Here is a 14,929-nt window from a genome sequence, read left to right as displayed (position 1 = left end):
ACTCGTCGGAAGGAGTGTGTTAATTATGGTGAGACTTTCTAGTTTGTGAGCATCGGATAAAAACGTCCCTGCTTTAAGGGAATAGTGGACTTCCCTATGGCAGACGAAACACTCTTTTCCTCTTCTCTGAGACTATTCCAAGATTCCCCCTTTGAAAGAAAGATTAAAATATTTACTTATATATCTCTTTGAAAATTTAAGATTTGACAAATTACACACACACACACACACACACACACGAAACCCGTAATTATCTCATCTTCAAACAAGGATTCTTCAATATTATTGACAGGTTGCTGTAGTTTCATTGAATTGATGGACAGGTGAGAAGAGGCTACTGTTAGAAACATTGGCTCCTGTTGTAATGTGATCTGTAGTTTCCTAATAAAGACCCACATCGGTCCTGTGCTATGGAGCTAGCTGAAGTCAACATGAAGTAAGATGATTTGGGTTCAGAACTCTTGTGGAGGGCTCTTAGTTAAGAGCACTTATTGCTCTTGCATAGGAATTTGGTGCCCAACACCTACATCACTGGCTCACAACTGCCTGTAATGCCAGCTCTAGGCAGATCTGACACCACTGGCTTACACACACACACACATACACACACACACGTGCATACTTACACTTAAATATATATATATATTATATATGTTGTGTTATATATATGTTATATATATCATATATATATATATATATATATATATATGTTGTGGAAGTAGGAGTAATACTAGTTTTAAGTTTAGGAAAAAGGAAAACTTCTGAATTTTCTTCCTTGTCCCCATTCTCCCTAAAGGAAAGATTGCTTTTGGCAAATTTTCTCTGGTTTACTAATTATTAGCAGGTAAATGATTGCTTATTTGAATAAAAGCAGCCAGCAGGATTTTTAAGGCTTGTTTGTTTTTTCCCTCAGTCCTGGGGATCGACCTGGGTATTCATGTTAGGTGAGTGCTTGTCACTGCTGCAGTCCATGCTGTAACTGTTTTATGTTGTTGTGGAGTTGAAAATGAAATGAAAAACATCATTTGGGGGGCTGGAGAGATGGCTCAGAGGTTAAGAACACTGGCTGCTCTTCCAGAGGTTATGGGTTCAATTTCCAGCAACCACATGGTGGCTCACAACCATCTATAATGAGATCTGGTGCTCTCTTCTGGCATGCAAGCACACATGGACAGAATTTGTATACATAATAGATAAATCAAAAAAAAGAAAAATGTATTTTGGTTATATTTGGATATATTGAGGCAATTCTGTCTCTTTATAAAATGGAAGAGCTGACTTTTAAAAAATGTTACATTCTGAGCCTTTATATTTTATTTAGATTATAGCACATCCAGGTACCTTTGAAGGGCTACATGTGTGTCTTTGTAAACCTGAGGGTAAATGCTAAAGGTGAGTTGTGGACCACGAGGTAGCTCCGTGGTAGAGTGCCTGCTGACATCCCTCAGACTGGTCGATCTCAGTATACCCTAGATAAATACACCACACAAGTAGTAGCTATGCGTTTATTGGCTTTTGCTACACTTAAAGCAAAGTTCCAGCATTTAACCAAATATGTGCTATAAACGGACGAAGGAAACTTCAAACATTTCATTCACGTACCAACTTACTAAGCAATTTGAAGAACTAGTTACTCCACCCTTTGCTTTGACTTTAATTCTTGTCTGTATATGCTGTGCCGCCATGATGCTTCTTGGTCCTGAGTTCTGTTGGCACTTCACAGCTTGGGTCTCCAGCTTTGTAGCAGTGGTCGGATGTATTTCTCATAGGCAGGGTTTTTCTGTGTTTATAGGAATCACATTATTAGAAGAATACTTCTAGAATTAATGGCTTCACTTTAAGAGACTAGCATTACCTAAGATTCTGTTTTGTTTTTCGAGACAGGGTTTCTCTGTAGAACAGCTTTGACTGTACCAGAACTCATTTTGTAATTTGTAAACCAAGATGGCCTTGACTTTACAGAAATCTGCTTGTTTCTGCCTCCCAAGTGCTGGGATTACAGGCATGTGCCACCACCACCTTTCAATTACCTAAGAGCCTTAATTTTTTAAAATTCCTTTTAAAATTCCTTATGTGTGAACATATGGTAAGCATTTTTTCCAACAAGCCTCCTTTCTTAGGCAGATTTTAACTGCATGCAGGCGGCTGATTAAGAGAAAAGTCTACAGCTTTATTTTTTTTTCAGAATTTAATACAAATGAAATCCTTCACTTTTTGAGACTCTTTGAAATTTTGAACATGAACCACAAAGCAAGCAACCAGAAAGTAGAATCAGGTAGGCAATATTCTGTGTCAGAATCAGCTTTCCCATCATTCTCTAGTGCCGTGTCTGAGTTCTTTTCTTCATAGCTAAACTCTAGTCTTCCATACTATTTTAATTTCTTTTACAGTAAAACTATAAAGTTCTGGGGACTGGAGAGATGGCTTAGAGGTTAAGAGCACTGGCTGTTCTTCCAGAGATGCTAAGTTTAATTTCCAGCAACCACATGGTGGCTCATAACCATCTATAATGAGATCTGGTGCCTTCTTTTGTCATGCAGTCCTACATGCAGAATACTGTATACATAATAAATAAATAAATCTTAAGCAAAAAAAGAAGCCTATAAGGTCCTAACGTAGGCTTACACCCTGTTCTTCACTGTTTCTTCAATCCTAGCACACTGCCATTGCACAGTAATTGTTCTTTGAATGAATGAACTAGATGTGTTTAACACTTCTCACTATTCCTTGGGCATATTTTTACAATATAGTTACTGAGAGAGTAGAACGGGGTGTGATGATGTACACATGTAATCCTGGCATTTGGGAGGTAGGAGTTGAAGGCCAGCCTGGGCCACACAAGGTTCTGAAACAAGCACTAAAAAAGGGGGTTCCTGGTCTAAAATAACCCGTGATGATTCCTTCTTGCTTCCATAGGGAATTGCTTGGATATGATTTCATGGGGCTGGGGGAGATCTTCTGTGGCGGTTTTCTAGATCTGTCAGCCCAAAGCAGACATCACAGAGTACACCAGGGTGATGTGTCATCCTGATAGGAGAAATCTCAGCACACTCTGCTGCAGACAGGAGAGACTCCTGTGGAGCTAAGAGGAGCCTAGCACATAGCGCTTTACTTCCGGCACGAGAACACTGTCCATATGTTCTCATTTGTACTTTTGTGTCCACAGAGCATGTTTCAGTATAGCTGCTGTTTTAACTTACTTAAAATACCCGTAATGTGCCTTTTTCTATTAAAATGTCTGCTGCACTTCAGAACTATTACAGATCAAAAAAGAGTCTTTAAAAATGTTGAAGCTTTTCAAAGGAGCTGAAAGTATACGATCACGTGGCTGTATGTTACCGATAAGCAACTATCGTTTTGACTCCCTTTCCTAAACTGCCCTGCACGAAAAGACCACACCTGTGACTTAACAAGGTCGCATAAGGCCGGTTGATGAGTATCTGTCGTGACTGCTTTTGTATCGTTATGTAGGTCATAAGTAGCTCTGTCCTTTGGTTAAGTAGAAGGAAATAGAGACAGAAGAACAGCTTGAAGTATGTCAGCATTTCACAGCATCAGTGAGATGACGGGCCAGTCACGTCTCGTTTCTACAAACCTGCTATGGTTTCCAGGTTAAGGTGTTTAAGAATGAAGAAAGACAAGATGGCCCACTACAGTCTTCAGTGACCCTGAGGAATCTAGGGGAGTGGAATATTTTCTTGTGCTGCCAATGCAACAGGTCTAAGCTCTGTGTCTCGGCATTTGCCGACAGGTGCCCAGGGAGAGGTGTGGCAGCTCTATGGAGCACCAAAGGACAGAAGTCTCTCTCGAGACCATGGAAGCAGGCTGGATTGGGAAGGACTGCTTTGCTTTTATGCCAGGATTTAAACATTAGCAAGGGCAGAGAAATGATCATTAGATAAGTAACGTATTAGAAGCAGGTTAACCATAGGAGCAGTGACTATGTAGGAAAATTGTTTATATTTCCTTGAGCTAAAACCATGTCTTCTTGTGGATGGCTCTTGACTGAAGTGGGCTGGCCTGCCCGGCAGCCATTCTGGAGGTTATGACTTCAGATGATAGTGTGAAGTTCAGCTCTGACGTGTGACAGGATACATACTGCCAAGAGCAAGTCTAATAACACCTGTAAAGCGTGAGTGCAAGCCCAAGAGTTGGTCACTACATTGTTAAGACACCTTCCTGAAGTTGGACCAAAGAGAAAGTTTCACCATCTGAAAAACATATTTATAAAGTCTAATATACCCAACACCGTGAAACGACTTGTGTGTGTGCCTATAGATAGGGACGTCCTTTGTTGGGGTTGTCTTTGCCAAATCAGCTCTTTACTACAGGCTCCCTAAATTCAAAGTACAGTACTGATTGATGTTCTTAACTTTGCCCAGTGAGGCTGGGATAACTGGAATTCTCGTCTTCCCTCTGAAGACAGGCTTGCTACCATCCCCCTTATAATATATGTGCCTTCCTGCCCACCTATGATTTCCTGTCACCTCTGGATCTACATAGAATGGAGCTAAAAGGCTGAAAGTAAGATGGTTTACCACGGTTAGGATTTATCTTAGTTTTGCTTGCTGCTGTATGTGTGTGCCTTTGGGTATGTCAAGCCTTTCTCTTAATGCCCTTTCCACATTCTGAACTGTGTATTTTGCTGATTTCAGTTCCTGCCAAACTGCACCCCTGGTTTCTTTTATGTGCTCTCTAGAAGTGTTTTAAACAGATGCTCTATGCCAAGTAATTTTCAACCTAAGCAGAACTGATTAAAATGGGAAAACATGGAGATGTATTTAGCACTTGTTCTCTGCCCTTTTACATAATTTATAATGGGTTCCACTCAACTACCTGATTATTGGCTGGTGCCTTCTGAGCCCACTCAAACAGACGTTCGTAGACATGTCCATCATAACAGCCGAGTGCCGAATTTAAACAGTTATCCGTGAAGTCAAAAGCATCAGTCAACAAGATTGCATCCTTCCTGAGAGAGGAGACAAATTGTGAGCATTTCACCTTACTCTTAAGAATCGAATTGATCCACAGGAAGTAATTATAGGTTGCATCATTGTCTGCTGTTTGAACAATTCATCTTTATTATTTGGGTTTTATTTTTTTAAACCATTCTTTTTTTTTTTTAAACTTTACTTATATTTTATGTTGTGTTTTGCCTACCTGTATGTCTGTGTGAGGGTGTCGAATCCCCTGAAACAAGAGTCAAAGACATCTGAGCTGCCATGTGTGCTGGGGATTAAATCTGGCTTCTCTGGAAAAGCAGTCAGTGCTCTTAACTGCTGAGCCACCTCTCCAGCCCCCTGGGTTTTATTTATTTATTTTTTTATCAGTTATGTGTGCACAGGATAAAGAATCATAAAGTTCTTTAAAACTTGTTATTTAAAAAATCAGGCCTTGCCTACTGGGTGTAAAGTTCAGAATCCAATTCTCAATACTGGATAAAAAAAAATAAATGAAAAAAAAAGCCTAATCTTCCAGTGTACCAGTTAATTTTTGTCAGTTGACACAAACTAGAGCCACTTGGGAAGAGGAATTGCCTCCATCAGATTGACTGGTAGACATGTTGGAGCATTTTCCTGATTGATGATTGATGTGGGGAGGACAGCCCGCGGTGGGTGGTGCCATCTCTGGGCAGGTGGTCTTGGGTTGTTAAAAAAGCAACTGGAGCAAGCCAGTAAACAGCATTCCTCCATGGTCTCTGCTTCAGTTCCTGCCTCCAGATGCTGCCCTGGCTTCCTTCAGTGGTTGACTACGACCTGCGAACCAAATAAACCCTTCCTCACCAAGCTGGTTTTGCTCAGTGTTTTATTACAATAGAATGTACCTTGCTTCTCCATTCCTGTCTTCTCCTTAGAGACATAGTTGGTCTTTTAGCTGATATTTACACAGATACCTCCTAATATATATATATATATATATATATATATATATATATATATATATATATACACACACACACATACATACACACACACACACACATATATATATATATATATATATACACAAATATCTCCGTATATATAGTAATGCTAGTAACTATGTGATGCTTTGGTTTTAGATGTTACTCACTGTAATAAAAACGAGAATTTCCTTTTGGGCAAATTTTGGGCAAAGAGGGGACAAATCTTACCACACAGTCCAGGCTGGCCTGGAACTCTTTGCATCCCAGGCTGACATGCAACACTCCCCTCAGTGCCCTACCCCCAGACTCCTGATGCTGGGATTACAGGCACATTCCACACACTTGGCCGGACTGAGTAGTTTTCCCTTCACTTCTATCTCTCATCCCCGGGCTTCTTCCCCTTGGCTTTCTGGCCAGGTTGTAATCTTGACAAGATTAGTTAATGTCCAGTGTTGACATTATGATGACTGTGTGACATCAAAACATTTGAGGAGGCTAGGATAATAAACCTAGTTATATTTTGTATTTTAAAATTTTGTTTTGTTTTGAGGTAAGGTCTTGTGTCAAGTCTGGTTGATCTGAACGTCTGTGTAGATCGGCTTGGCCTTGGTTTTACTGTGTAGTTCCGGCTGGTCCAGAACTGTGCAGTCCTTATGGAGGTCAGAGGACAAGGTGCAAGGGTCAGTCCTTCCACTTGTGGATCTCTGGATCAAGCTCACATCATCGTCCTAGGGACTGAACTCACGTTGTCAGTACTGGCTTCAAGTACGTTTGCCCATCAAGCCATCTTGTTGGCCTTTAATCCTGCTTTGACAACTAATGAGCCTTCTGGGTTTTTTGTTTGTTTGTTTGTTTGGTTGGTTGGTTTTTCAAGACAGGTTTTCTCTTTGTAGCTTTGGAGCCTGTCCTGGGACTCACTCTGTAGATCACGCTGGCCTCATACTCACAGAGATCCACCTGCCTCTGCCTCCTGAGTGCTGGGATTAAAAGCGTGTGCCACCACTGTCCGGCAAGCCTCCTGTTTTGACAAGAGCTAATGAGCTGTACTTCTTGTTTAATGTCCCTTAGTGACCCTGGTGGTCTCAGTTTTCTCTGTAGTCAGCTGAAATTCCATGGGCCATTATATTCTCCCCCGTGAAAATACATTCATCAGTTTTTCTTCTTTTGCCATGCTGATGTAGAGCCCTGCTCACTCCTTGTTTTCAGGGATTTTCTGCCACCACCTGTGGCATATGTGGCTGGAAAAACCAGCCTGCGCCGCTGTCCTAAGAGTTCAGGCAGCTGAGCCCCACAGCCTGGCAATCGTGCTCCATTGCTAGGATCACCGACTCGCTCACCTAGTGACTTTTCAGTCTCCTTCCATCTCAAGTCTACAGCACCCACCTCCCCTTCCTTCCCAGAGTGACTTTGCATCTTATCTCACTGGTCAAGTGGAAGTCATACGGGTTTCCCCTAGGCTCCCACCTCTGAGCATTGCGCACAGCTTCCTTTACATCTGTCAGCTCCATCTCCTGCTTCTAGCCTACCCAGTCCTTGGTCCGCTAGACTCTTCTATCCCTTACCTACAGGAGAAGGATACATTTTCTTTCCTGTGCGGTGTCAGAAACCCCTTGGGGTCATTCCATCGGTGTTGCTATCATCTCTCTTAAGACAAGGTAGGGATTGCTGGAGAGATGGCTCAGCGTGAGGGTCTTGGTTTAGCTGACAACACTGGGTGGCTCACAGCTGTCTCTAACTCTCCAGGCATTGCACGGGTGTTGTGCACTCAGATATATGGACGCATGCTTGTAAAACTTAAAAAAATTTAAAAGCAAACAGGCATTTGGCTCCCCTCATTTCCCTCACCCACCCTAGATCTTGGCTTCTCTTTTGACTGAATTTGGGAGCATTTTGTTTGCTTATCTCCAGCTCTTCTGCTCTTTCTGGAGGACTGGATCCGTTTTGCTCTTACCTCAAGCACTTCCCTGGGATAACTCTTGCCTATGTCTCCTTACTGTTTGTGGAGGGTCCTAACCCTTCTCATTCACTCACTCCTAGATGACATCATCTCTCTCATGGCTTTAAATATCAGCCACATGCCACTGACTTCCAATTTATCCCTCCTTTATGTCACCTGCTTGCTGGCTTCTGTATTAGATTGCTAGCAGGCTTTTTAACTGCACTGAATTCTCAAAACAAACTCCTGATCTTGTCTGTCTTACCCAAACCTGGCCCTCCTATAGATTTCCCCTTTATGATAAATGGCCTGACTTTTCCTTTCTGTCTTGTACCATATCTAATTGTCAGCAAACACTGTTCTGTTTTCAAAGCATGTTCACATTTTACCTCCTTCCCACCACATCAATCAGTGCTGCACTCTGGTCCAGTCTGTGGTCATCTCTCACCTGGATTATTGTGTTAGCTTCTAGATCCATCTCCTTGCCACTATTTATTAATTTATTTATAATGATTCATTTTGGAGCCGCAGGTTAAACCAATGGCATCCTGCATACTTAGCAAGTGCTCTACCTCAGAGCTGTACTCCCAGCCCCTGCTTTATCTTATTCAAAAATATATATAAGGCAGTGGCTTGGTTGAGGACCTAAGTTTGATTCCTGGAATTTCTTTGTTTGCATGTGTGTGGGGGGTGCTGAGTGTTATGTTGAGGTTTTTTTTTTTTTAATTTTGTTTTGTTTCTGAGATAGGGTTTCAGTGTGTAGCAGCTCTGGCTGTCCTGGAACTCTTTCTGTAGACCAGATTGGCCTAGAAATCACAGAGATCCACCTGCCTCTGAGTACTGGGTTTAAAGGTATGCGCCACCATTTAGCATGGGCGTTTGTAATCCTAGACTGGGCAGGTGGGGACAGGCAGATCACTGCTGGGCCCAATGGCCAATCTATCTAGCTTGCTTGTGAGTTCCAGGCCAGTGAGAGATGCTGTCTCAAAAAACAAAAGCAAAAAGCCATTGGTGCTTGAGAAAGGACGCCTGAGGTTGTCCTCTGGTCTCATATGTGCACACACACAAAACCACAACAGCAACAACAAACCCAAAACAAAACCAAACCATACAAAACCCACAAAACATATACATACCCCTAGGCACGAATATACACAGGGCACAGGGCTAGGCTGTTTCAGGTTGTAATAACTCTGCTATGCTCAAAACCTTCCCATTCTTTCATACAGTAAAGGTCCAAATCTTCAGTTACACACCCCATTCCTTCTGTCTCGCTGTGCACCCAGATTCTCTAACCTTGTCTCCTCCTCCGCCTCAGCCATGCTTCCCACCTCTGTGGCCTTGTTCCTGGTCTCTTGGTAGGTAAGCCAAGTGTTCTAGTTTCCTACCTCTGTGTGTTTCTACATTGTGCCCAGCTTGTCTGGTCCTTTTTTCGTGGCAGACACATGATTCCTCTAAGGTCCTTTCTGCACTCTCAGGACTTTTCTCAGAAGTCACCCTCCTAGACAGGTCTTCTTTGGTTTAGATGCTGGACGGTCTGGAGCTATAGTTCATAAGTAGAGAGTCCTTGCATAGCATGTCAAGGCTGTGACTTTGGTCCCCAGCACCACACAGAAACTAAAACAAGAACACTTGAAACTGCAATGCCCCTTCTGTCCTGTTCTTGTGTATTTGCGTCTCCTTGCATGGTGATCCTGGGTGTCCAATTTTAGCTAGCTGATAGTGAGGTGTTAACTAGCCACACTAGTAGAAGCCTGGGATTACTTTTTAGTGGGGTCACTGTGGGGTGAGCTGGATGGATTATAAGTGGTTTGTATCTTTAGCCCCTTCTCGTTGGCTGCTTGAAGGACTGGCTTGTCATCTTCATACATACAGGCTGTTAGCCTTCAAGGGGTCAATGGGATATGTTCTGGGAAGGGCCTGTAAAGTGAATTTTGTGGGATGGTCTTATCCTCGGCTGTGCGCAATGCTCTCCAGTCTACTGCCTTGCTGTTTACCCTTTTCACAGAACTGGGTCAAGAGGAAGGAGGAAATTGGGAATCCAGTACATTCTGTCATTTCACCTTTACCCCACTGCCAGAAACACACTGTCCTTCTGAGTTCTCTGCTGAACCTGTCTGCCGGTCCGTGTCCACATGTCCTCTGACTTTCCTGTTTCTTCTGTCTTCCTCTTTGTGGAAGTTTTTGAGTGTTTTCAGGGCTAAAGGTGTAGCCCTTAGCTCAGTTGGTAGAGTGCTTGCCCAGCACATGTGAAGCAAAATCCTGGGTTCAAACTGGAGCACTCCATAAAAACTGGGTATGTTGGCTAATGCTGGTAATCCCAGCACTGGGAAAATAGGGGCAGGACCACCAGAGGTTCGAGGCTATCCTTGGCTGTATAGCAAGTTCAAAGCCAGTGCTACATGAGGTGCAGTCTCAAATCAGATATATATTTGATGTTTATCCTGGTGTTTTAGTAGGGATTCAGAAATGAATTTGTGTGTTGAATCTGCCATCTCTACTCAGAAGTCCCTAGTGGAGGTTTTTAGTGCCACTTAAGGTACCACGACCGAGCCAGTCAGTTCATTGGCCTCACACTGAGAGCTAGTTTTGGTGTCTCTCAGAATTGTCCTGTCCTGATTTGTCATCCCTGAAGGCTGAGGGCAATAGTGGCTAATCTAGGTGGAGAACCGTGATGTTGATCTGATGAGAGCGTGGGTCTGTTTTATAAATAATTACTGCAGTAGGAAAGGAAACTTAGGACCCAATGTAAATAAGTCAGTTTGTGGTTTCAAGGTGTGTGTTGGGAGCTTATGTCTATGGAGCCAAAGCATGTATGCACGCACACACGCACACACGCACATACTGTGCTTATGAGGTGTTATGGTTCTCTTTTGTGTCTAATTATCACCAGCCAGGCCCAAGTGTTTTGCTTTGTTTTTTTCATGTGTTTTAAAAATGCTAATCATTTCACAAAGACAGGCAACTTGCACTCTGTAGTACTAATTATACCCTTAGAGGTCCCAAACTGGATCCCCCTGCATTAAGGTAAATTTAATACCTGGTATAATTGTATTCTGTGTACATCTGACCATTTTTGTTGGTATTATTACTTGTTTACTTTGGTGGGGATGCTATGGTTTGTGTTTGGAGGTTAGAGGATGCCTTTATAGAAGCTGGTACTAGCCTTCTGCTGTTTGGGATCAAACTCAGATTGTCAGGTTTGGTGGGGAACACTGACCCACAAGCCATCTCTCTGGCCCCATATTTGATGGTTTAATTGAACAAACATTCACTAGCAACTAGCTATCTGTCAGGTGCTGATATATAGCCACAGGGGCGTGCTACTACTGCATTTTAGAAACAAAAAACATTTGATTGAATTTTTTTAGTCTCTTATGAAACCCTGCACCAGTTTAAAAATCTTTTTACTAATAATGAGAACTATTGAAGGTTCCAGGAGAAAAGTCACTTCCCTCCACACATAAAAGACATCATATTTTTTACCTGGAAAGGTTTAAAAAATATTGTGTTCTCAAATTAACCAAATATATATATTTGACACTAGTAAATACTTTGTAGTGTTTTAATACCTGTGTCTTCTAGTTATCTGGTCAGGACAGACTTTAGTTTTGATGTGTTCTTAGAGCAATATTTACTTTATGTATAAAATAGCAGGATGAACGCCACTCCAAATTGTACAGAATCAGCTCTACATTTAAAAAGTATCTGTATTATTGCTTTACAAATCAGTACATAAATTATTGAGTCTAAAAGAGCATCTTGAAGGGATGTAAAGGAGTAATAAACTTCATTTATGAAACTTGGTAAAAATTTGCTTAAGGCAAAGTCATCAAAGACCTGGATATGCATACCACATACATAATAATAAAACTCCCCAGGCACCTTACCATACAAGTGAAGAGAGCATGCTCAGTGGCCAGAAGCTCTGAATGTTCCCAACTCCTCCTCTGCCTAATCATGTAAAGGTACAAAAGTTCACTCTCATACACCTAAGCTTGCTCAGTAGCACAGGAAGATTAAATCCAATTCAAAGGCTGAATGAATTAAATGAGATGATGCATATAAAAGCTCCTGGCACATGAATCCTCATTAAACACTGGTTATGATTAAAATTGTTATTATTAACATGCCCATATATAGGAACCTTGATTTTATTCACATTTCTTAGACACTGATTCTTGCCAGTGTTGAAGAGTTCAACTAAGGTAGCTAATTTATTCTTTAGCACTTTAATTCTAATTTTCTCCTAATTCCTCTACTGATTCTTTCAGTAAGCCCAATGCTTTCTGTTGGTATAATTGTGCTGGGCGCTAGCCTGTCTAGACCCCAAGTTTACAAGGTCTTAGAGTGAGAAGCAACCTGGACATCAGAGTCTAACATGATTTCAAGTCCCAGTCACTCACCGGATCAAGGGAAGCAGGTCGAGGAAGGCTGTTCTAGCCATGTCCACCTGGGCCCCAGACAGGAAGCCGTCATGAAGAAAGTCACCTGAGTTAGTCAGAATACCATGTAAGGCATAGAGGTCACAGAGGCGTTGGAGCACCCGCTGAATCTCTGGTTCGTTGTCTAGTTTCTCCACGGCTTCCTTAAAATTCCTCACAGTGATGTAGTAGCAGTGGGCCTATGAAGACACAAAGATGCATAGGCCACCAACGCTCATTCCCAGCTCCACAGGTCATTCTGGAGGCTTGGCAAGATGTTTGGAGTAAGTGTGCCTTCTAGAGGACTGGTGGCTGTTTTTTGTCTGATGGAACCTTCTTGGTGGTGTGAATATGCATATCTGTATATGTGTACTGGGGTCTAGGTGGACTGTGAAACTGGGCCTTTGGCTTCCTCATTTACGTGAGATACCTTTAAGAGCATTAGAAAATAGAAAGAAACGCCTGGGGCAGGTGGGAGAGCTGGCCCTGTGGTCATAAGGCTGGGAGAGCTGTCCCTAGCTCCCTTATGGGGAACCAGCCCTCCAGCTGCCCAAGCCCAGACCCAGGGTTATGACTTGGCCTGCCCCAACACCCACCCCATCTATGATCTGCTGGAGCATATGAAAGATCTGACCGGCAGACCCAAAGCTGCAGGGTCTCCACAACACCGAGCACTAACGGGTGTCCAGGAAGCGTCCTGGTGGGGGCCCAGCATCAAACAGGCAGTGAACCCAGGGGCCTCGAACCAGACCAATGACTCTTTGCAATGAACACTTGCAAGCAGAGATGTACGGACAAAAGGGTATACGTCATGACTTGTTGGGTCACAACCGCACTATAGCTTCCGTGACGAGATTTTAAATTTCTTCCATATTTTTATTTTTCTCATTTTATTTTCTTCCCTTTCTTTCCTCTTGAATTTTGTTTTATTAGGGGGTGCACAGGGATTGAGGGAGGATGCAAAAAAAGGGGAATGAATGGGATCAAGATATATGATGTGGAAAACAGAATAAAGAAATAAATGAGAAGCAGGAAGCTGAGAAGGAATGAATTGCCGTGTTTGGATAGTTAGTTAGATTCCTCTTCTCAGAGCTCTTGGAAGTGTTAGAAAGTGTGTCAGGAAGGTGCTTAATTATATTATAAACTGTAATGGTATGAAATCTGAGAAAATTCAAATAAATATAAAGTGCAGCAATGCTAGAAAATTTCACCAGTGTCAAGATCCAACCAGCCACACTCCTGCTACCTGTAAATATCCATCATTGATGTCAAGTGTGTGATTATGTCAGAATCACTAACTCTAAAACAAAGAGTACCCAAAATGGGCTTATTCATGGCTTAATTTTTTAATTATTATTTTTTAATATAATTTTTTATGGTTTATTTAACTTTATTTTTATGTGCATTGGTGTGAAGGTGTCAGATCCCCTGGAACTGGATCTTCAGACAGTTGTGAGCTGCCATGTGGGTGCTGGGAATTGAACCCAGGTCCTCTGGAAGAGCAGTCAGTGCTCTTAACCACTGAGCCATCTCTCCAGCCCCTTCATGGCTTAATCTTGAAAAATGTATTTAAGTGATTGTATTCCCTTTTGACATTAAAAAAAAAAAAAAGAACTGTTGTTTACTACAGAAAACAACAACAAAAGACAGTAGAAAGAAAGACTATAGGAGTATTGAAGGCTAGCCTGGGGTACTCGGAGGGTGTCAGCCCCCCCCCCCTTTTCTCAAGAAAACAGCTACTTACTGTCTGCCATGTTAAGGCAGTGCGTGTGCACATGCGTGCACTGAGGAATGTATGTGTGAAATGTATACTAGCCAGAGCAGAAGGCCCTAGGTGTAAGCAGTGCTGTGTTGTTCTCTAGGCTGTGGAGGAGGGCCTGACTCTGTTTTGCCACCACTTAATAAAGAGTGGGAATCAGTAAGCAAGATGGCCACTACTAACCTTAGCCATTTGAGCGTCTTCCCTGGGGTTCCCTCTCTCCTCACTCCAACAACTAAAGGATGACGCCTGCCTCTCTGGGAGGCCGTCAGGACTCCTACTGTTTGTTAAATGATTGGAATGTGGGGCTGCTGCCAGGAGGAATCCCTTTATGAGGGAGGAAGGCAAAGTTCACCCAGTGCTTTCTTCAGTGAGTTCTACCAGGGAGTGAGAGGCCAGCAGCAGGTCTCTTCCTGGAAACTTCCTGAGGACGGACACATCTGTGCCTTCGTGGCACATGGGAAATGAAGGTGTCTTGACTCCACTGTTTCACTCCTTCACCTTCGAAAGGATTCGGTTAGCCTCTCTTAGGCTAACTGATGGAGTCCTGGCTGGTGTGTTTCAAGTCAGGGCACTAAGGTTTAAAGACAGACAAATGAACACTGGGCAAGTGTGTCTCCTTTCCTGTGATCTGGCTAACCCTGTGGTTGGTAGGGGTCTCAGCACAACGGGTTGAAGACTACGTGGAACTCCCATGCTCAGAAGCGGAGGTCTGCAGGGTCCATGCCTGCCCCGGTTGCGTGTGATTGAATGCTGGGTCGCCAGGTGGCGCTCGTGCTCAGTCTGCCTGACAGCCTGACCTAGGCGTGCCTCTGCAGGTACTTTCCAGGACTCCTGAGAGAGCCGGTTTTTTTTCAGGCCTGGACTTTGACGATTGTTGTTGATAAGTGAGACGTTTTCCAGTT

The 14,929-nt window shown here is 42.8% G+C and overlaps 1 protein-coding gene across 3 annotated transcripts in view; it reads right to left on the bottom strand.

Annotated features, from left to right (window-relative positions):
- Positions 1-1,491: 1,491 nt before the first annotated feature.
- Acox2 (acyl-CoA oxidase 2) overlaps positions 1,492-14,929 on the bottom strand; it is a 28,711-nt gene continuing 15,273 nt past the window's right edge. For all 3 annotated transcript variants that reach the window (XM_048421511.3, XM_048421512.3, XM_085687950.2), the window contains exons 13-15: positions 12,248-12,465; positions 4,837-4,969; positions 1,492-1,780 (exon numbers count right to left, since the gene is read on the bottom strand). In XM_048421511.3, the coding sequence (XP_048277468.3) occupies positions 1,718-1,780; positions 4,837-4,969; positions 12,248-12,465 (414 nt within the window). In that variant the 3' untranslated portion in view covers positions 1,492-1,717. The remainder of the gene's footprint in view (positions 1,781-4,836; positions 4,970-12,247; positions 12,466-14,929) is intronic.

Source organism: Myodes glareolus, chromosome 5, assembly GCF_982192425.1.
Source record: "Myodes glareolus chromosome 5, mMyoGla1.1, whole genome shotgun sequence".
NCBI classification, from domain to species: domain Eukaryota; kingdom Metazoa; phylum Chordata; class Mammalia; order Rodentia; family Cricetidae; genus Myodes; species Myodes glareolus.
This window is presented reverse-complemented; position numbering and strand designations above follow the sequence as displayed.